At 35.4% G+C, this 21097-nt stretch overlaps 4 protein-coding genes across 4 annotated transcripts; 2 read left to right on the forward strand and 2 right to left on the reverse strand.

Moving 5' to 3' along the window:
* Window positions 1–3862: 3862 nt before the first annotated feature.
* ecrg4b (ECRG4 augurin precursor b) lies at window positions 3863–8010 on the reverse strand. Its single transcript, XM_022675310.2, has 5 exons — window positions 7780–8010; window positions 7007–7024; window positions 6775–6822; window positions 5867–6030; window positions 3863–4411 (listed from the first exon to the last, which is right to left on the reverse strand). Exons 1-5 carry the CDS (start codon window positions 8003–8005, stop codon window positions 4262–4264), a joined length of 606 nt encoding a protein of 201 aa, XP_022531031.2. The 5' UTR covers window positions 8006–8010; the 3' UTR covers window positions 3863–4261.
* A 1903-nt stretch (window positions 8011–9913) lies between these two features.
* otos2 (otospiralin 2) lies at window positions 9914–11890 on the reverse strand. Its single transcript, XM_007258510.4, has 3 exons — window positions 11598–11890; window positions 11379–11453; window positions 9914–10300 (listed from the first exon to the last, which is right to left on the reverse strand). Exons 2-3 carry the CDS (start codon window positions 11440–11442, stop codon window positions 10116–10118), a joined length of 249 nt encoding a protein of 82 aa, XP_007258572.1. The 5' UTR covers window positions 11443–11453; window positions 11598–11890; the 3' UTR covers window positions 9914–10115.
* A 1347-nt stretch (window positions 11891–13237) lies between these two features.
* LOC103023759 (gastrula zinc finger protein XlCGF7.1) lies at window positions 13238–17197 on the forward strand. Its single transcript, XM_015608182.3, has 2 exons — window positions 13238–13440; window positions 14927–17197. Exon 2 carries the CDS (start codon window positions 15040–15042, stop codon window positions 15736–15738), a length of 699 nt encoding a protein of 232 aa, XP_015463668.1. The 5' UTR covers window positions 13238–13440; window positions 14927–15039; the 3' UTR covers window positions 15739–17197.
* A 684-nt stretch (window positions 17198–17881) lies between these two features.
* LOC107196854 (gastrula zinc finger protein XlCGF49.1) lies at window positions 17882–21052 on the forward strand. Its single transcript, XM_015608181.3, has 2 exons — window positions 17882–18065; window positions 19391–21052. Exon 2 carries the CDS (start codon window positions 19504–19506, stop codon window positions 20281–20283), a length of 780 nt encoding a protein of 259 aa, XP_015463667.3. The 5' UTR covers window positions 17882–18065; window positions 19391–19503; the 3' UTR covers window positions 20284–21052.
* Window positions 21053–21097: the final 45 nt, after the last annotated feature.

A 21097-nucleotide genomic window follows, 5' to 3' on the forward strand; every position in this document is an offset into this window, starting at 1 on the left:
TTAAAATATAGAAACAGATGCTACAACACAGATCTTGTTGGCTTGGCCACAGCGAACAGTGCCTGCAGACACAGGCATCTAATGAACTGCCATCAGCCTCAGGATGAAGGCGCAGGGGCTGGATTACACACTGTTTCTCAGCTCGGATTGTAACCGGGCATGGCTTTGATCTCAGCGGTAGTCGCAGGGTCGAGAGAAAGCTGTAAAATTCACACTTGCCCCGAGGATCTCTGTCTCTGAGCCAGGATGTGCAGGAAATACAGGAGCTTTCTTAGTTGTGGGTCGGTAATTCAGCGATCAGTGTGAAAAACAGCTTAGCATGGAGCAGCAGCAGAGACAGCGACTGTTCATAGCTGTAGTAATTATTATCTGGGTAATAAATCAGGTTAAACTGCACCTGAACAGACGTTTAGTTCAAACATGATAGAGAGATCAGATCCAGTTCTCACCACAAAATCGAAACATTCGCTGATTACTGTGTTCACACTTGCTGAAACAAACAAAAAAAGTCTCTTTTATTCAGACTGAATAATTTTGGGTAGACTCTTATTGGTTTGCACCTTTGGTACAGTTCATTTGGCCAGGTGTGATAACAGTTATTGCTCTCAGGTGCGACCAAAACAACCACAACGAGACCCACAAGAAGAGGTTTTCTCTTCCTGTATTTATTTTTTAGCCCCACCCCAGACAGGTCCCAAAGAGAGCAAATGCTCTGAGTTAAAAAATTTGTTAAATAACTCAAATCAGAGAATTAATCTACAGGTGTGAAAACACCCTAAGATCACCTTTTGAAAGGCAAAATTTTGGTAAATAATCATTAAATGCAATCAAATGCTCACAGCAATGCTGCAAATTCTAGCAGAACATCGTTCCTGTTCAGTATAAACAGAATAAACATGTTTAATACACCTGATGAAAAAAAAAAACAATGAATGAGCAGATGTCCCACTACTTTTACCTACATGTTTTTGATAGCTTTGTATAACTTTACAGCAGGTAAATATATATTTTTGCGATTTGTATTTAATTAAATCAAGACTTCAGCTGGTTTTTGGATGAAGACCCAGTAATAAGTTCCACCATTCAGGTCTGAAAACATATATAGTGGTTCAATACTTCCTCACTTCATAAAACTATAATATTCTGAGCACATACTCTCTATAGTTCTCTCAGGTCTTGACCTCCTGAACAGTAATCGGTATAAATCCTGCAGCTCGATGTGTTTTGATAGCTGGGTCTTTTCTGAAGCAGAGCTCAGGCTGATGACTCAGAAAGCCTAAAGATAAGAAAAGATTTGTTTTGGTCATTTAATCTCTAATAACAACACTACAGCCTCCACCCACATAAATACACTTTCCTCAAGACAATACATGGGTATACACTTATTAAAAAAATAGCTGAAAATAGTTCAATTCCAGGGTGAAACAAGAATAAAAGGTCTGGGGGAATGCAGAATAAAACAATGTATGTATGTAAATGTATTACACTGCAAAAAACTAAATATCAATGAGTGAAATTATCAAATTTTAAAGCAATAAATCTTAATGTTTTCTCTTATAAGAATTTGTGTCTTACTTTATATTACTTTCCTTATTTGCTTATTTTGCTCACCTTGCAATGAGCTTTACAAATATTAAACGGCAAAACACCAAACAAGCCAGTTTATGCTTAATTGCAACAGTATCAACAAAATTCATTATTTGAAAGTACTTACATCTCCCTTATCTGCTGACTTGCCACGGACTGTAGTTACAGATGCCTCCCTCGGACGAGGTCTGCTGGCTAATCCTGCTGTTCTTCTTCTTCTTTTTCTATTTACATTGCAGTTCCAGATACATAAATCTGACATGTCATGTGTGGATGTACAGTGTGAGCAGTCATTTTGCATGACTGGGGGAATTTTGCATTCCCCCAATCATAGGGGTCCATTGCTTTGACAACCCATCCATAAAAATGTCACTTTAGGGAATAAGTATTTTTAACTCTGTATATTTAGGAGTTAGTGTATGTTTACACTGAAATCAAACACTAAGAAATACAAACGAATACCATCCACTTTACAGGCTGTTATATAATGATAATAACGTTATGATCAGTGGTTACGGCTGAGAGGGAAACAGATAGCAGGAGACATGAGCTACTTTCAGGGAGGGATTTTAAAGCAATAATATGAGGATCAGAGTCAATCCATTGGTCTGATCCACTGCGCTTGTGTTTTAAACACAAGAATGCCTAGTGAAAAAAACACACACACACAACAGGAGAGGCATTTACTCACAAATGCACTTTTCAAGGTCTGCATATCCATTACCAAACACTTAAAGCACCATTATGTAGAATTCTTACCCTAAAATGCAAGCTTCAAAAGTGAATGGTGAAACACGAACAAGCCAAACAAAACTCATTATTTGAAAGTACTTACATCTATGTTCCTTATCTGCTGACCCGCCACTGACAGTAGGTATAGATCCCTTTCTCAGAAGAAGTCTGCTGGCTAATCCTGCTGTTCTTCTTCTTTTTTGTCTTTTTACATTGCAGTTCCGATAAAAAAAAGTGTCGTGTATGGATGTACAGTGTAAGAAGTTATTTTGCAGTAGTAGACCAGTAGTTTGTAGCATTTGGCTCAAAATGTACACAAAATATATATTTCTGTCTTGTTTCAAATACTGCACTTGTGCAGATCTCCACACTGAGTGAGGGCTTTTCCACCTGTTACTTGTGGTGTAAAAAGAAAAACACACAAAATTATAGCTTTAAAATTATGTTCAAAACTTCCAACCTGTGCAATATTAGTAAATAACAGACAGTTCTTGGTTTGATTTAGGGTAATATCCCATAAAAAACACTCAAATTCTCATTTAGGCTTTTAAAAGGGGAAATATTATAACTTTTGTACATAAGTTAGAATATTGTAGTTCTATGGTCTATGGTCTATGCAAAACATTCTTACCAGTTTTGGTCCTTTTCAGAATGAGCCGTTTAAAGGTTCTGTCACTTTTATACAAATAAGCTGTTCCTGGCCACGCCCTATGTTTACGCTGAGTGTTTACCAGACGTTAGTATTAGCTTGTGGCTAACACTGAATGGCAAAACATTACCAAGATAGTTCATGCTTAACTGAAATCAAAAGCACAAAACTCATTATTTGAAAGTTCTTACATCTCCCTTAACTGTTGACTCGCCACAAAGAGTAGGTATAGATCCCTCCCTCAGAAGAAGTCTGCTGGCTAATCCTGCTGCGTGCCCCTGAGGGGTGGAGCCAGGGTGGTTCTATGCAGGTTCCCTTATTGTGACATCACAATAAGGGAGGAGCCAAACAACTAATAGAAGCAAATGATTCCTGACGCCAAACTTATTCAGCTGATTCACAGAAAACAGATGGATGGATTTTTGGTGATTGAAGTGTTTATAGGATTTTTAGAGCAGTTTTGCATAATACGTCCCCTTTAACAATAAATAAGGAAACAAACTGAATTAAATTAAACATGTTTATCCTCCACTACAAACCTAGTGATGAAATAAATAGAGGAGGGAGGCAAGACTTCAGAGAACTCCAGCCGAGCTCATTACTCTGTAAACACACTCAGCAGGACACTGGACTTAAACTCACACAGCATAATAAACCCAGTTTAAAGTGGAAGAGATCCAGTTAAACTGTCTCCAGCTTTGAGGGTGGTCTTCTTATTCACATATACAAACCAGCATCAGGAGACACTACTTTTTATTTATTGTTTTTAACTGTTTTTTTACTGTGAGATCCATTTTTAGGGCTTGAAATGTTCAATTACATATAAAATACATTTTCTTTCTTTCTTTAATGTTAAAATGCATAATTTTCCATATTATATACATTACCACTCAATCAATCAATCAAGCAACCTTTATTTTAACTTGGATGTACATTGAGGGCAACCCTCATTTTCCCTCAAAGTCCAAAAGCATTCGTTGAGCATTCATTCACAAAGCTTTTTAAGCCATTTAATTACAACTAAAGCAGATAAAAAAGTATTACAACCAGGTGCAGAGAACAAGAGACACTACAAAATACATTTTAATTGCATGGAAAGCCATAAAATATAAATAGTTGTGTTTATCAGCCATAATGCGGTATTTCAGGGATCTGGTTACCTTTTAAACGCTAATTTAATCAATATTACATAATGTTTATTTGTTTCTAAAAGAAAGCATATGTTTATAATGACAGCGCAGTAAGATTTGATGAGATGTACCAGTATAAAAGATCAGTCATAAATAGAGGTATTTAATAATAATCGTAATTGACGTTAGCGCCGTGTCGGTAAGCGTTAGCGTCTCGCGGCCCCATGGCAGCGTTCTCGTCGTAGTGATGCTGCCTCCCCTGATCGTTCGCTCTGGCGTGATCCATCCAGTGAGCGAGATCCGTCTCCAGCCTCTGGAGGAACATTAAGAGGAGTGAGACATATTGCATATCATTGCAACACCATACCAACCACTAAGCAACACCTTAGAAACAACATAGCAACCACCATGGATACCCTAGCAACACCTAGCAACACCCTCTAGAATCTATTTATCTAGCCACAACGTATCAACACCCATGGATACCATAACAACACCTTAGCAACCACTTAGCAACACTTTAGAAACAACATAGCAACCACCATGGATACCCTAGCAACACCCTCTAGAATAGATCTACTGTCACGTCTTGGCCTCGTCTCGTGTCTCTGTGTGTCTTCCCCAAGTGACCTGTGTCTCCCGTCTCAGTACTTTTCCACCTGTGTCTCATTTGTAGCTCCGCCCCTTCCCCAAGTGTTTCTAATTATAGTGTGTTTCCTGTTTCTTTAAATAGCCCTCCTCTGCCACTTTGTCTGGGTCGGTCTTTGCACCTTCTACTGTTGTCTGTCTCTCCACGTTTCTGTTTTGCTAAAGCCCTAGTTCCGTGTTTATTCCTAGTTTGTTTCCCTTGCTCCTTATTCTGTGTTTTTCTGTTTATTTCTAGTTTCCTGTTTTTATCCATTGTTTTTCCTCCCTTGCCCTGCTTAGTTTAGTTTTACCTAGTTTAGCTTCTTGTTTATTTCCTTGTTTAATTCTAGTCCTTCCCTTGTATATATATATATCCCTAGCCCTGTTAGTCTATTTCTTGTATCTCTTGTTTGTTTAGGTTTATGTTATTTTGTTTCACTGTTTATTTTGGTTATTGGTTTTTGGTTATTCTTTGTTTATTTACTCCCTGTTTATATATATATATATTTAGTACTTCTTGTTTGTTTTAGTTTATGTTCACTAGTTCCTCTCGTTTGTTTTGGTTTATTATCTTTGATACGTGTTTACTTGTTTCTTTGTTATTTATTTCATAAATTATTTATTTATTTCGCCCTACCTGCACTTGTGTCTGCCTCCTCGTCTCCCTGCCTGGGTATTCCTGACATCTACTGTATCTATGTCTCAATTCATTATTATTTCCAACATTCTTAAGCCTTAACATGTAATGATGTTTAATAGTGTCTTACTAAGCGTTAAGTAGTTGAGACATGGTTTGAATCCGGGACATGCAGCTTGCTCATACTTTTTGGTTAATTTACTGTAACATGTATAGTAAACCTTTTACAGTGCAGTATTACTATAGATTTAACCAAATTAACTCAAAATAGCTGGATATTTGCTGTGTTGAGTGTTCTAAAAATACTGATAATACCAACAATATATTCTAAGAAGCATCTAAAATGATTTATAATAATGATAATAAGTCTTTTATAATAACCGGTCCCTAGCCAACCAGTAAACCAATTTTAAACCTATAAAAACTGCATCTCTATGGTAAGTGTACCTGTTAAACTGGATATGTAATTATGTAATTAAGTAATTATTATAACAGTGAACTCACAGCCTCATCGTAGCCCATGTACATGAACTGCTGGATCCACTGCTGCACATCTGGGCGGCTGCGGTCCCACAGGTTCCTCCTGGGTCTCTGAGGAGCTGAGAGGAATTCTTTAGCTTTGACCTGAGAAACAACGACCTCGGCTTCAGGCCGGCTCTGACCTAACGCTGCGGAGGAAAAACAGAGAGGGTCAGACTGGGGTTTATATGATTAATGCTTAAACATTTACATTTACATCTATATGCTGCAGGGTTTATGGAAAAAAAAAACTGCTTATGATCCAAAGTCATATTTTATATGTGATAGAGTTGTGTTACAGTATGAGTAAGTACAGTATAGCTGCAGTGAATCAAGTATTTTGCACTTATTGATTTAGTTTGTGCTAGTTTGTCTTTGCTATCGTAACAACAGGAAAAGTACACCTTGCACGTCTCGAAAAGGAGCAAAAAACATGTACTAATCCTCTTAATTATTCATGGGTGTGGTTAATAATAATAATTTTGGGCGTATCGTGAAATAATAAACCAATCAGAGTGTCTCTTGCTCATCATTCTCTTTAAGAGTAGAACCAGGTGAGCTCTGTCTTTGGTGGATTGCTATTGTAACGGTGCAGCTACCTGGACGTGTTCAACAAACTCTTCTCAGCAGAGGAAACTGAGCTGCTGGTTGACGCTGTGAAGGAGCTCCAGCAGCTCATTTACGGGAACAGCAATGTCATTTTATTTACTATTCTGTTGATGTATTGTGGATGTAAATGTTGGGTTTGTGCACGCAGCACCCAAGATAGCGATGAACGTTTCACTGTTGACATCTGTCTTGGTTGTTTTCAGTCAGTGGAGCTCCTGTGCAGGGTGTAATATAGAGCTCATGGTGGCTAAAAAGCATTTGGGCATAAAATGCAGACAGATTACCTTCCCTTTTCTTGAGTAGTTTGCGCAGTATATTTGGACTTGATCCATCTGAAAAGGTCAAAATATTTTCATTAAATTTTCATTAAAATTTAAATAAAAAAAAAACAATCTCTATTACCGTACCGAAAAACCTGTTGGTTGTATCATTATTAAATATTATTTTACAATATAGAGACTTTTGTATAAAACAACAGGCTCATGTATATATACACAATTGGAAAGGGTTGCCTACCTTGGCCTTTTTCTGCCCCTAAAATAAAAAGAAATTTAACACTTTTAACACATAAAACAGCCGTTTGCTGATAGATATGCTTAAAACATGATTCAGATTTAGATTAAACACTTAAAATAAAGAACTAAAGAGGGTTAAGATTGGAGTCAAACTAAAAACAAACCCAAATTACAAAATAAGGTAAACATCACTTATTATTAGCATTGTTTACATGTTGCTTTTACATGAATATACAGTTTAAAAATATATAGAGATATTTTATTTTCATTTAGAACTGATTTTAGACTTAAATTCCAGCTAACAGAGAACATTTTAAGAACGTTTAGCATTATTTTGAAAAGGTTTCAGGTAGTTTAGGCTTTAACACTACAGACATAATGTTTCAGGAACATTATAAAAACGTAGGACATAATAAAAGTTTGCATTACAAAGTTATTAAAACGTTTCTTACATAACGTTCACAGCTAGATGAATGTTAAACATTGTGCAAATGTAAAAATAACTAATAAAAAAACTACAAATTAAAACATTAAAAGAAAGTGTTGATACAGCATCGTTTAAAGAAATGTTAGAAAAGATGCTCAATAAAGAATATATGGAAAAACTAGACAGATTGAACATTTTAAGGAAGTTAGCTCAGAAAAGTTCAGAAAAACCTAACTTGGTTAGATATCACGGCAGAATTGAGCTGCTAAAAAAGTGATTTTTAATACTGACCAACAAAAAACCTGAGCAATAAAGGATCAGAAGAATAAAAGTATAGAGTAACGCACCTGATGGGCTGTAGATGTTGAGGAAAACGAGGAAAAGCAGGAGGTTAATGCTGAGGCTGTGGAGCTTCATGGTGGAGATCTGTTGGCCTGTAGGTGTGAAGGTTCTGTATGAGGTGAGACACTCATGGAGAATTAGAGGCTCTACAGGAGCCTCAGGACCAACACTAACATTCCTGCTGAGAACTTGCTGAAGCGTGTGGAGGAATGTGTCTGAAAGCTGAACCATCCAGTAGAAACAAATAGAGGAACAATATCAGTGTTTATAACCTGAGCTCCACCCCATGCATCCACAGGAAGCATTTACTTCCTTCATAATTATGACACAATAATTATGTTTTACAGAGGCTGAACACACTAATAATAATGATATTGTAAAATAACTTCCCTTTATGTGTTTTAAGCCCATTGGCTTCTGCTCTTTTTGTAGTTTCCTCCCTTTAAAGTTCAGAACAGAACTACTGTATAAACAAAGAGTTTCTCTGATTTTGCTATTTATAGGTTTATATTTGAGTAAAATTATTGTTGTTGTTTTATTCTATAAACTACAGACAACATTTCTCCCAAATTACAAATAAAAATATTCTCATTTAGAGCATTTATTTGCATAAAACAAAAAATGGCTGAAATAACAACAAAAAAAAAGGTGCAGAGCTTTCAGACCTCAAATAATGCAAAGAAAAAACAACAAGTTCATATTCATAAAGTTTTAAGAGTTCAGAAATAATCAATTTTTGTTGAAATAACCCTGGTTGGTTTTTAATCACCGTTTTTTTCATGCATCTTGTTAATGCATCATGTTCTCCTCCACCAGTCTTACACACTGCTTTTGGATAACTTTATGCTGCTTTACTCCTGGTGTAAAAAAATCATTCCGTTCAGTTTGGTGGTTTGATATTTGGTAAAATTAAAGAAACTCATCATTTTTAATGGTCTCTTATTTTTTTTACAGAGCTGTATATAATGGGAAAACACTGAATATACGACACTTTAATGTAAATACAATATAAAGTAGTCAGTGTACAGCTACTGTGCCTTCAAAATTACTAAAACACAGCTATTCATGTCTAAACTGCTGCAATAAAAGTGAATTTAACACTCAGAGAAAATGGTAATGACAAATTGTGCCCAAAGTGTCTATATATACTGCTTAAAACCTCTCAGGTATGGAGTTCACTAGAGCTTCACAGGTTTCCACTGGAATCCTCTTCCACTGCTGCATTAAAAAATCACGGCACTGCTGGAGGAGGTTAGAGATCTTGTGCTCCTCCACCTTTCGTTTAACGATGCCTCAAACGGACTCGTTTTCAGTGATTTCACTGATGACAGCGTGAATTTCCATATGAAAGTAGGGAAAACATCTCGAGGGCAGGCAGATGTTTCCCTGTATGTTAATTTTTTCTCTGTTTAGCTTTGAAGTGTCAGAACATCATGATCTACTGTAGGAACTTTTAAGGTATAAGCCTTAAACAGAGACCCTGCTTCATGCATTAATCTACAGTTTTTTCAGTTTATCACAGCTGTAGACCTGCAGAAAGCATCATATGTGTCCATAAACTTTAAAAAAAAAAAATAATAATAACTGCCTTCAGGCAGACTGTAACTGTTTTAGTTTAGTTTTAACTTTTCTATTTATGTTTTATATGTTTTATTCTTTTATCAATTTTATTTTTATATTTTGCTACTTCTTCTATTCTTCTTTTATTTGTTTGTGTTTATTTGTCACATTTTCATCCTGTTCTGTTGCTGTGTTTTTCCAGCTCTCCTGTGTGTTTTTAGTTTTTAGTGTTTTCACTTGTTTTAATTTTGTTTTAATTTTACTACTTAACTACTCAAATAGTTCTATAAAATAAGCAAAGAAAAAATGCATTTTAGAAAAAAGGGACAGAAAATAAGAATTTCAAGAACTTAAAGCAAATACCATCAAATACATATAATGATGAAACTGGCACTCATCATGTGTTCCTTCAGAGTCTGTCTCACTTCACTATTTATTTACTATGTAGGAACCGGTACTGTACGACAATAATCCTAATTAAACCTAACCTTATTTTTCCATACTGCTGTAGGTCAACAACAGTTTCCATTAGAAAAAGTGGGAATGTGAGCAAAATATATTTCAAAAAGCACAAAGAAAGATTATTTTGGCTTTTATTATTAAGAAATGTATGATTATTAAGGGGTTGATGATAAATACAGAACAAAGCATCTTTTTCACATTTTTACATTTTGCTTTCAATCACATCTAACCAGATGTTAAGACTGTATTGCTGAGGTTTCTGTTGGGACATTTAGGACATTTAGGACAGTAGGGACAGCATCACAGGTCCTCCACAGCTTCATTCTTCAGGAGCAGGAGGATCATAACCCAGACGACTGGCTGAAGGGAAATGAGCCCAGAAGGTTCTGGCGAGCTCCTCGATTTTATCGTAACCGGCGTGATTACGCAGCTCCTCGATCCAGCCGAAGAAGTCTGAGGATGTCATCGCCCAGTTCGGCACGTCCCTTTTCTCACGAGACTCCTCTGAGAATCAGACAAATATAATTAAAATCAACAACAGAGAAATATACAGGAATTAACTGCGGTATAAACACAGTCAAAAGTTAAGAAAAATCTACAAATACTGTGGTTTTTGCTTGTTTTTCCAATTTTATTCCATTCTTTCTTTCCAAAACCTCTTTAAAGATGGTTTAACCCAAAAAAGACCAATGATGATGTCTGTGTGTCACAGACCCTTTATAAGCTGTGTGAAAGTCCCTACAGAAATCTGTCCCTTACTTTTATACAGCTTAATTTCAACTGAAACACAGCTCTGAAATAAAAAATAAGAAATCACTTAAAAATGATAAGTTTCTTTGATTTTACCAAATTAAAAAACCTCTGGAATATAATCAAGAGGAAGATGGATGATCACAAACCATCAAACCACCAAACCACCAAATTTTTACACCAGGAGTAAAGCAGCATAAAGTTATCCAAAAGCAGTGTGTAAGACTGGTGGAGGAGAACATGATGCCAAGATGCATGAAAAAAAAAACTGTGATTAAAAATCAGGATTATTCCACCAAATATTGATTATTTCTGAACTCTTAAAACTTTATGAATATGAACTTGTTTTCTTTGCATTATTTGAGGTCTGAAAGCTCTGCATCTTTTTGGTTATTTCAGTCATTTCTCATTTTCTGTAAATAAAAGCTCTAAATGAGAATATTTTTATTTGGAATTTGGGAGAAATGTTGTCTGTAGTTTATAGAATAAAACAACAATGTTCATTTTACTCAAACATAAACCTATAAATAGTAAAATCAGAGAAACTGATTCAGAAACTGAAGTTGTAAATTTAGCATGCCTTTAAGTATGCATTAATTTGAATGCTAACAGTATGTACTTTTCCATGTTAAATATACCTAAATGCACTTTTCTTTTACAAGGATACTACCTAAGATTGAGAGTGTGATCAGTTCATAATGAGACGATCGAAACTGTGCTATACTATCCAATTTTATGAGCTTGTTAGACATTAGCTTTACTGTTTTTTTTACATATATTAATGGTTCTGACCACATAAATAAGTAAAGACACGCAATATTCAGTTTATTACCTGCGAGGCAGAAGAGTCCGAGCCCAAACACACAGAGCATCAGTGATACACACAGCCGAGACATGATCCTTCTGTCTGAAAACGAGGAGAAATAGTTAAAATTAATACCAAACAAAAAGTGATAAACATCCGGCTGCAATGAGCTACAATTTCTATATAATATACAACATTTACACCATTTAAATAATTTAAAGTATCAGTTTCTGTGGCCGATCTTACCTGCAGCACTTTCCCCTGGTCCTGTTGTGTCTGTCTGGGTCCAGAAACCTGAAGATGAGCTAAAAGCTGGAATGCTCTGTTTGTATTTCACATTACTCCTCTATATGTCGAATGTGGACTATATGTGGACTATACGACCTCACCGCTGTTTGTTGTGTGTTCTCTCATATATCTCTCCAGAGTCTCTCAGCTCAAAGATCTCTTTGTGATGCTTAAAATCTCAATTTCAGTCCAAATCTGGAGACCCTGCACACTGTAAACTTCTCTCTTTACTTTATTTTACTTTAAACAATCTGATAATTCACTTCTACTGAAATAAAGAGTATTAAAAAACGGTTTATTCTGCTTTTGCTTTTGTTTATTTTGTTTTTGTAATCGTCTCTAACCAGCTGGCATTTTAACGTTGAATCAATGTTGATACGGGAACTGTAAGAACCGATCAAGGTTGTTTGGATGCAAATGAACACAGGTTTATTAATCCAAAACACAAGGCAGAATCATGGTTAAAAAGTTAAGCAGAGTTCAAAACCAGAAATAGGTCAAAGGCAAAAAAAATAAAAATAAATAACAGGAATAAAAAAATGCCATAAATAACGCTCGATAAGACACTGGTGTGGCAATATCTCACAACTGAAAACTGGGAGAGAACCAATATAAATAGTCTATGTAATAAACTGATGTCCCACTGGTGTGGGAAAAGGAACAGAGTCAGCTTATTAGTACTCTGGAGAGGCTGATCTTAAAGGTGCAGGTGTAAAAGAAACATGATTTCAACATCATACATTTAACTTTTAATAAACTATGGCTCTCATTCGAGATGCTCAAATTTGTATGGAAGAGGGAAAAAAATCTGTATGCTCTGATAAAAAATGAACAATTCAATTTCTATTATCTCTCTCTGAATCTACATCTCTAAAAAGTAGAAACTACAAACTAAAAGCTTTAATTACTACAACAAGTAGCTAAAAGTAGAAAATCCTATTTTAACAGTGTGAGTGTTAATAATAAACCTACATCACTGTAGTAAAGCTGACTATAAAGAAAGTTTATTACCAATCTGATTACTTTATTGATGCACTGCCATCTGCTGTATTCATGCGGTTCCTTATTTTGCACTAAAATTCAACTTCTTTTTTACTTTTATTTGATTCTCAAATATTTAATAATATGTGTAGAAATTGCAGTGTTTTCTAGTTTAAACATCAAGAATTAACACAGTTAAAAGAATGAACATATATTTGCTGATGTTTTGCGAGCGTTTTGATTGGCTTAGGGATGGCTAAGGGGTGAATTCAAAAACTTTTGCTACTACCTCACTCCTACCCCGGAAAAAATGAATGAATCGAGGGAAGGAGAGGAAAAGTAGCGAAAGTTTCGAGAACTTACCCCTCTCTCTCTCCACACACAGTACTCTCAGTACTGATTGGCTAGTGACATGCCAATCATGCTTCACATCTATCCTATTGGTCGCGCTGAACAGGAAACGAACAGATAAACGGAGCGAAAAGAAAAAAGGATTCTGGGAAATTTAGTTCTCTAAATAAAAAACAACACAAAAAAAATACGCAGGACAATTTTAGAAGTGCTGCATGTAGAGATTAAAAAAATCTGCTGTTGGCGATTTTAAATGCGACAACCTGAGTTTATAATATCAAAAACAATTTCTGTTTTTACTGTGACTTTTATTTTGAAATGTCGTCATATCTCCGCGGCGCACAGACACAGCTGAGTGTTAAGGTGGAAGCACGTTAAGGTGGATTCAAGCGATAAAGCCATTGTGATCTGTTATTTTAGTTGTTCTAACAGTTTTATACAGACTGGAGAAACAGGAGATTTACTGAAGGTATGAAGATGTTCCACTCTTTACCTTCACACTGATTTATATTTATTATATTTATATATTTACTGTATTTATGTATTTACCAGCTATATTGGTATATGGGTTATTGAGGGTTGTTATGAAGGGGTTGTAACGTGTTTTATAGTTTACTTTAGTGTCCTGGAGACTCTATAATCTAAATATTTTGTGTTTTTACGTTTCTACTCTGCACATTTGGAGCTTTTGACTTAAAAATGTAATGTTTAAAACACTAATAAATAATGAATTAAGCTATAACTATATTTATCAGGCTAGAAATGGAGCACAGGTCATTGTGTCCTGATTGTGGGAGGCACAAATACAACATTTTTTTGTCTATCACAAAAAAACCTACGTTTAGACACATAGTTTAATAGAGAAATCTAAAACACTCACAATATTATTGATAGGGGCATATAGTTACTGATACAATGACATCACTATTTGTACACCATTAATTAATTCAAAGTAGCTCCACACTTCATTTATAGAATTTAGATATAATATACGAGTCCTGATGTTTAAAATGAGAAACTGAGAACTTTAAAAGAGAACAGCTAATTTATTATAAGCACTGTTTATACACACAGTACTTTCAGGTAGTTTATTAAAAACACGGTTTATACATGGTGTGAATAAATTGTGTTTTTAATAAACTACCAGAAGGTACTGTGTGTATAAACAGTGTTTTTAAAGAGGCACTAAACCCTAAACCATATTTTTTTCATTAATACCTGAAATGTGTTCCTCTGAATAAAAGTCCTGCTTAAAATTTTTATAAACATTTCCTAACCTTTTATTGTGTTAAATTCTTCCTCTGCAGCGCTCTCTAATATTCGACTGTGCTATAGGCAAGGATGATGTGTCCGTGTACTTTGGTATAAGTACACTCTTAATATGCAAATTAATGAATCAATCAATCTATAATACCGCCCCCCTGCTGACATCCAACCATCTGGGTTTTACAGCTATCAAGGCCACACAGCTGCGCAGCCAATCAGCTCTTCCTTCTGTCCCACCTCTAAACCCATAAATCACCCAGTGCCCCTCCCACAACTACCCCTCCTAATTTTTTTTTTTTTTTAGCTTTTTTTTCTTTTTTCAAGTTTGAGCTGAGGATAAGGGCAGCTAAAATAAACAGGTTTAGTTACCATTTATTAGGTCTTTAATAATCTGTACACTTAAACTTTTCAGGTCCTCGTTTTAAATGTCAGGATCCTCAAAATTCTACCAATAACCATTCATTTGCATGGGTAACTCTATCCCCCTATCATTAGCATTGTAAGGCTATTGGCAGCATCAGCTAAAAGTGCTGTATTTTGGGAATACTGGGGGAGAATGGAGGTTGGTAAGTCCATTTTATACCAGATTTCTCCTTGAGTTACCTACCATCATTTCCATTTTTCACTCTAACCTAGGATTGTCTTATATTTTACTTGGAAATTATGTTTTTTTTCTTTTCTTCTTTCAGAAATTGATGCTGTCCTGTTTCAAGTCTACTTCTGTTCCTAGCCTCTTTTCTAGTTCAGAAATCAAAGGATTTTACAAAGATTTGAAGCTGTTGGAAGGAGAAAGGAGAAGAACATGGAATTTGTAGAAATCTCCAGCACTCAGCCGACGTCCTCCTCTGCACCTGACGGAGAAATCCAGAACAATACAGACGAGAAGAAAATTTACCAGTGCTTAGACTGTGAAAAGAGTTTCAGTCAAGTGAGTTATCTTAAAGCACACCAGCGCACTCACACCGGAGAGAAGCCATTCGAGTGCTCGGAGTGTGGGATGAGGTTTATTCATCAGAGCAATCTCAGCACACACCTGCGCATTCACCTGGGAGTGAAGCCGTTTCAGTGCTCAGAGTGTGGAAACAGCTTCAGACATCGCTCTAATCTCAAAACGCACCAGCGCATTCACACTGGAATAAAACCGTATCTCTGTGCAGAGTGTGGGAAGAGCTTCAGTCAGCAGAGTGCACTGCGGCAGCACCAGAGTATTCACCGAGGAGAGAAACAGCATCACTGTTTAGAGTGCGGGAAGAGCTTTAATCACCCGAGTACGCTCCGGCAACACCAGCGCATTCACACCGGAGAGAAACCGTATCAGTGCGGCGAGTGCGGGATGAGCTTCGTCCAGCAGAATCATCTCATCGAACACCAGCGACTTCACACTGGAGAGAAACCCTATTACTGCTCAGACTGTGAGAAGAGCTTCAGGCATATAAGTTCATTCACGACACACAAGTGCATTCCAGGACCCAGCCCTGATGTACAAAACTTAGACAACTAGTTAATAAACTCTTAAGCCCTATCTGGACGATCCTGGGTTAATTATCTCTTTTATTGGGTTTTTATCCTCTGTGATTTTATTCCCGTCCAGAACGATCACGTACATGTTTTTTCTTAGATGTCCTTTGAGATAAAAAAATTACAGGCTGAATTATCTACTGTTTTTCTCTGAACTCCGTGCTCCTCCGGTAATTTTAGTCCCGTCCGGACGCACATCTCTGAGTTTCGTCTCCTCGCCTTTAATAAAATAGATATTTGTCCACTGCAGCGCACCATAATTACACTTTGGGCGCGCCACGGTTTCCAGGGAGATCCACGTTAAAAACACAACAGCGAGTGGAAATGGAGGAGCTACTGAACGAGAAAAAAAGCCTAAAAACTCACTGGTACTCCTATTTTTACAATTGCAGTCCGGATGCAGGAGTTTTATCACTAAAGAGTAGAAGTGTGAAATATTTTACACAGACACCCCCCCTGAGAAACGAATCCCATCCAGATAGGGCTATAAAAAACATGCTTTATTTATGTAAATTAGGCATATTATTATAAAAGAAAGTAGAATGTTACATTTTTAAAATAAAAAAAGCAATTGTGCGATGAGTTTACCTGCTTTGGTGTGAATGAAAGTGAATAGGTGCACTGAATAAGCAACAGCAAGACAACCCATCAGTCAGTCACGCTTAAATGTATGATGCATGACATCTAAAAAGTACTCAAAAAACACTTTGGTTACTCACATAATACTCAAAGAAAATTTGTGAAATTTCGGAAAGTTCTGCATTGCTGAAAACGACACAAACTAAATGGCAACAAAGAGGACTATCTAAAAAAACTTATAAATAATAGTCTTTCATGCACGACAGCTGGAGCTCATTACTTTATTTCAAAAAGTAAAAATAAAACACAAAAGTATTGTAAAATATATTGTATTATTGCAACTTGCATTTTAGACTTTTTAAATTGGCTGTATAAAATATTTAGTGTAAAAGGTGCCATAATTAATTATTCAGCCTGTTCTCTAGGCAAACTCTGTGATGTATTGTTATGCAAGCGTCTGTCTTTTAATTGATAACTATTGTTTCTGCATTAATATTTTCTAAAAAAATTGGGACGCTGTAAAAAATGTAAAAAAAAAAAAAAAACTATAACAACTCATAGATTCAGATTGTAAATGGCAACAACACGTAAAAATTTTGGAAAATAAGGCTGAAAAAGAGTAGAGACAACTATTAAAAAGCTGGAGAAGCACTTTTACAGACATTGTGGAACATTTTGTTTTAAATGAGATCCTTTAATTTTTGTTTTTATTTACATTTTACAGTGTTCCAACTTTTTTGGAAGTGTGGTTGCAAAGTTATCAATATCATGTTCCTATACATAATAGTAATTGTGCTGTGGATGTGTATTATTTTTAAATATTTACTGTATAGTCTGATTACTAATAAATGCTTAGCTTTTAATTCATTGAAACATATTTTGTAGTTCATTTGTGTGAATTATTACTGATGATTGAAATTGTTTCATTTTTATTCTGTTTATTCATTCTGTCATTTTCATTCAATTTTCTTATTACAGTGTTACTTATTATACACACATTTTCACATTATATTAGATGACACATTTTCCCTATCAGATTTCATAATTATTTCAGCAACTGAGCGTTTTTCACATTATCAACAAGGATAAAAGAAAAGTTTATTGAGACTGTAGTATTTTTATCAGCAGGTACAAAATGAATAAAATAGTCATTTTATAAATAAGTCATTTTTGGAGGTAAAATTAAGTGTTTAACAACAAGGTTCAATTCACAAGTTAGTTATATGTTTTAATTGTGCATGAAACTTAAACTTTTAGTGTAAGTGTAACACTATTTTGTAGTCTATAGTGAATTGGGACACATCCTTTATCTCTGTAAATATAAAATAATACATTTCCATCCTAATGTGAATTTTTACTGTGGTAAATTTAGGGGGTTCAGAATGTCCTGATCTACAGAAGGTTGTTTTGTATAAGTTGTTTATTTAACATATGTGTTTATTTATACACTTATATGCTTTTAATAAGTAAGCTATCCCTCTTCTAAGCTGAATCAGTGAGTAAGATTTAGGCTCAATTTATAATATCAAAACAAATGAAAAAAAAAAAAAAGCTTTCTCCGGGACTTTTATTTTGAAATGTCCTCGTATCACCGCGGCGCACAGACACACAGCTGAGTGTTAAGGTGGCAGCACGTTAAGGTGGATTGAAGTGATAAAGCCGTTTTAATCTGATTATTTTACTTATTCTAATAGTTTTATACAGACTGGAGAAACAGGAGATAAACTGAAGGTATGGAGATTTTTCACTCAGATATTTGACCATATACTGATCTGTATTTACTCATTCACACACACACACACACACACACACATTCAGAACTAAGCATCTTCATCCAGGTTAGCTTTGAACTACAGTTAGATATTCTGATGTATTTAGCATATATAGAATATACTTATTTCTCTTGTCTGGTGGATTTACGTGTTTTAATATGAATCTATTGTTTGTAACCCTTATCAGGCTAACTGTAGATATACATCTCCTTTATTACCCCCTCTTTTTGCAGCCTGGTTGTGTTTATAAAGTATATCTTTATGATCGAATTAGTGTAAATGTAGTTAGATGTAATGAGAGATTAAACATTAATATATGAATATATGAGTGATCTATTTCAAGCGTTTATTTTTTATTAATTGTTGCTGATTATGGCTTACAGCCAATTAAAACCCAAAATTCAGTGTCAGCAGAGTGAAGCTGTAAGCAGGGGCGTAGCAGCAAATTCTGGGCCCTGTACACCCTCTATGTTAATGGGCCCCTATCCATGCCAGTAAACAAAGGAAAGTGAGCGAAAAAAAAATCAGGATTTTCATGGGCCCCTCTCCCTACTCGGGCCCTGGGTAGTCAGGTCCACTTTTCCCCCCACTACCACGCCCATGGCTGTAAGATATGAAGTGCTGTAAGATTTTGTTGGAAAACAAAACTGCACTGACTTTAGACTTGATAATAAAACACAGTGGATCAACACCAGCAGATGACAGACATGTCTCTCCAAACCATCACTGATCATCAGTAAATTTTACATTTCATTTAAAGGAAATCAAGGGAGCAGAGTCTGGAGGAAGAGTGGAGAGACACACAGTCCAAACTGCTCGAGGTCTAGTGTGACGTTTCTACCAATAAGTGATGATTTGGAGATGCAGATTTTATTTTCCAGCAGGACTTGGCACACTGCCCACACTGCCAAAAGTATTATTTGGTCTAATATATAATATTCTAATATTGTAATATACTAAAACACTGATTTTTGAGTTTTTATTGGCTGTAAGCCATAATCAACAACAATAAAAGAAATAAACTATATAATATATATATATATATATAAGTTTCACTATTTAAACTGAATTTCTAAAATAAAGTAACTTTTAAATGGTATTCTATTTTTTCGAGATAGCACTAGTATATTGGTATATGAGGTGGACAAAAAAATCTAAACAGCTGCTTAAACCTGGATTATAATGAAGAAATCACATCCTGACCATATAGACCCAATCCAGCATGCAACACTATGATCATAGACATGCATTATTACGTTTTACTTTTTTCTTTTCTTCTTTCAGAAATGGATGCTGTTCTGTTTCAAATCTACTCCTGTTCCTAGTGTATTTTCTGCTCAATTGAAATTGAGCTCTGTGAATATACACAATTAAAGAAATTTAAAGAGTGGAAGAACATGGCATCCATAGAAATCTCCAGCACTCAGCCAACATCCTCCTCTTCACCTCACAGAGAAATACAGAACAATATAGAAAAGAAGAAAACTCACCAATGCTCAGAGTGTGGGAAGAGCTTCAGAAAATTGAGTCATCTTAAAACACACCAACCCATTCACACTGGAGAGAAACCGTATCAGTGCTCAGACTGTGGGAGGAGTTTTAATCGACAGAGTAGTCTAAAAGCACACCAGCGCATTCACACTGGAGTGAAACCGTATCAGTGCTCAGAGTGTGGGAATAGTTTTAATCGCCTGAGTAATCTTCAACAACACCAGCTCATTCACACAGGAATAAAACCATATCACTGCTCAGACTGCGGGAAGAGTTTTACTCATCACAATACTCTCAAAACGCACCAGCGCATTCACACTGGAATAAAACCCTATCTCTGTTCAGACTGTGGGAAGAGTTTCAATCAGCAGAGCGCATTCCGGCAACACCAGCGCATTCACAGAGGAGAGAAACCGTTTCTGTGCTCAGAATGTGGGAAGAGTTTTAATAGACAAAGTGCTCTCCAACAACACCATCGACTTCACACTGGAGAAAAACCCTATTTCTGCTCAGAGTGCGGGAGGAGTTTTATTCAACAGTGTCATCTTCGAGAACACCAGCGCATTCACACTGGAGAGAAACCGTATTATTGCTCAGAGTGTGAAAAGAGCTTCAGGCTTTTAAACACATTTAAGACACACAAGTGCATTAAGAGTAGTCATGAAAATATGCATGTAAACGCATAAAAAAAGAACATTATAGGTCTTAAAAATTAAATGGTCTGATGCATATTAAAAAACTAAATATATTTAGAATTTTAGAGTGAATTAAATGTCCAGCCTACAGCCTGTACATGGATGATTTATCCCAAAATAAGAGTCTTAAATAGAGGGTTTCGCTCCAATATTCCAGTAAAGCTTCATTCATTAGATATTAAAGTGGTTGTTTATTTTCCATTGTTAGCTACCCTGTCTGTGTGCTATTTATTAATCACCATCAAGCATTTAGTTGAATAGATCAAATAGAAAATTTAAACAATATTAATAACAATAACATTAGCCTAAAAAAAGAACACAGCTTTAAAAATATATTGCATTTTTTCAGAAACATACTGTAAAATTTGAGCCTTTAACTGGCTAGCTACTTCATCATATATTCCAAACATTTGTTTATTCAGACGTATATAATTATATACAGCTATTGACAAATTTTTGACAAGTAAAAAAATAAAAAAAGGTCATAAATCCATAGATATTTGGAAGCTTTTCAACTTTATATATATCCCTTTTCTTTTTTATGTTTTTCTTTTTTTTTTGTATGTTTGTGACCTAATTTTGTGTTTTCTTCTGTGTTTTGGATTGTATGTCATGCAAAAAATAATAATAAAAAAATATTGATTTAAAAAATATATTACAACTTAAGAATTCTGTATTTATGTGAAGTTTAACCTGCCTGTTTACACTGTTTAAGCTTTTTAATGAGTAAACCTTCATAAATAAAGTTGGTTAAATTTTATTGTTGGCGTTGTACTCTTTTATTTACTAAACCAGTAAGTTATAT

Source organism: Astyanax mexicanus, chromosome 5 (genome assembly GCF_023375975.1).
Source record: "Astyanax mexicanus isolate ESR-SI-001 chromosome 5, AstMex3_surface, whole genome shotgun sequence".
NCBI classification, from domain to species: Eukaryota; Metazoa; Chordata; class Actinopteri; order Characiformes; family Acestrorhamphidae; genus Astyanax; species Astyanax mexicanus.

What these genes read in the sequence shown, in the direction of transcription:
- ecrg4b (XM_022675310.2), bottom strand. Translation starts at nt 8,005, where the DNA reads ATGGTTCAGCTTTCAGACACATTCCTCCACACGCTTCAGCAAGTTCTC. An exon ending in ACTACTCAAGAAAAGGGAAG is followed by an intron (nt 6,031 to 6,774) that starts GTAATCTGTCTG and finishes TTTCCTCCGCAG; the next exon opens with CGTTAGGTCAGAGCCGGCCT. An exon ending in ACATGGGCTACGATGAGGCT is followed by an intron (nt 4,412 to 5,866) that starts GTGAGTTCACTG and finishes ATGTTCCTCCAG; the next exon opens with AGGCTGGAGACGGATCTCGC.
- otos2 (XM_007258510.4), bottom strand. Translation starts at nt 11,442, where the DNA reads ATGTCTCGGCTGTGTGTATCACTGATGCTCTGTGTGTTTGGGCTCGGA. An exon ending in CGGACTCTTCTGCCTCGCAG is followed by an intron (nt 10,301 to 11,378) that starts GTAATAAACTGA and finishes TCTGATTCTCAG; the next exon opens with AGGAGTCTCGTGAGAAAAGG.
- LOC103023759 (XM_015608182.3), top strand. Translation starts at nt 15,040, where the DNA reads ATGGAATTTGTAGAAATCTCCAGCACTCAGCCGACGTCCTCCTCTGCA.
- LOC107196854 (XM_015608181.3), top strand. Translation starts at nt 19,504, where the DNA reads ATGGCATCCATAGAAATCTCCAGCACTCAGCCAACATCCTCCTCTTCA.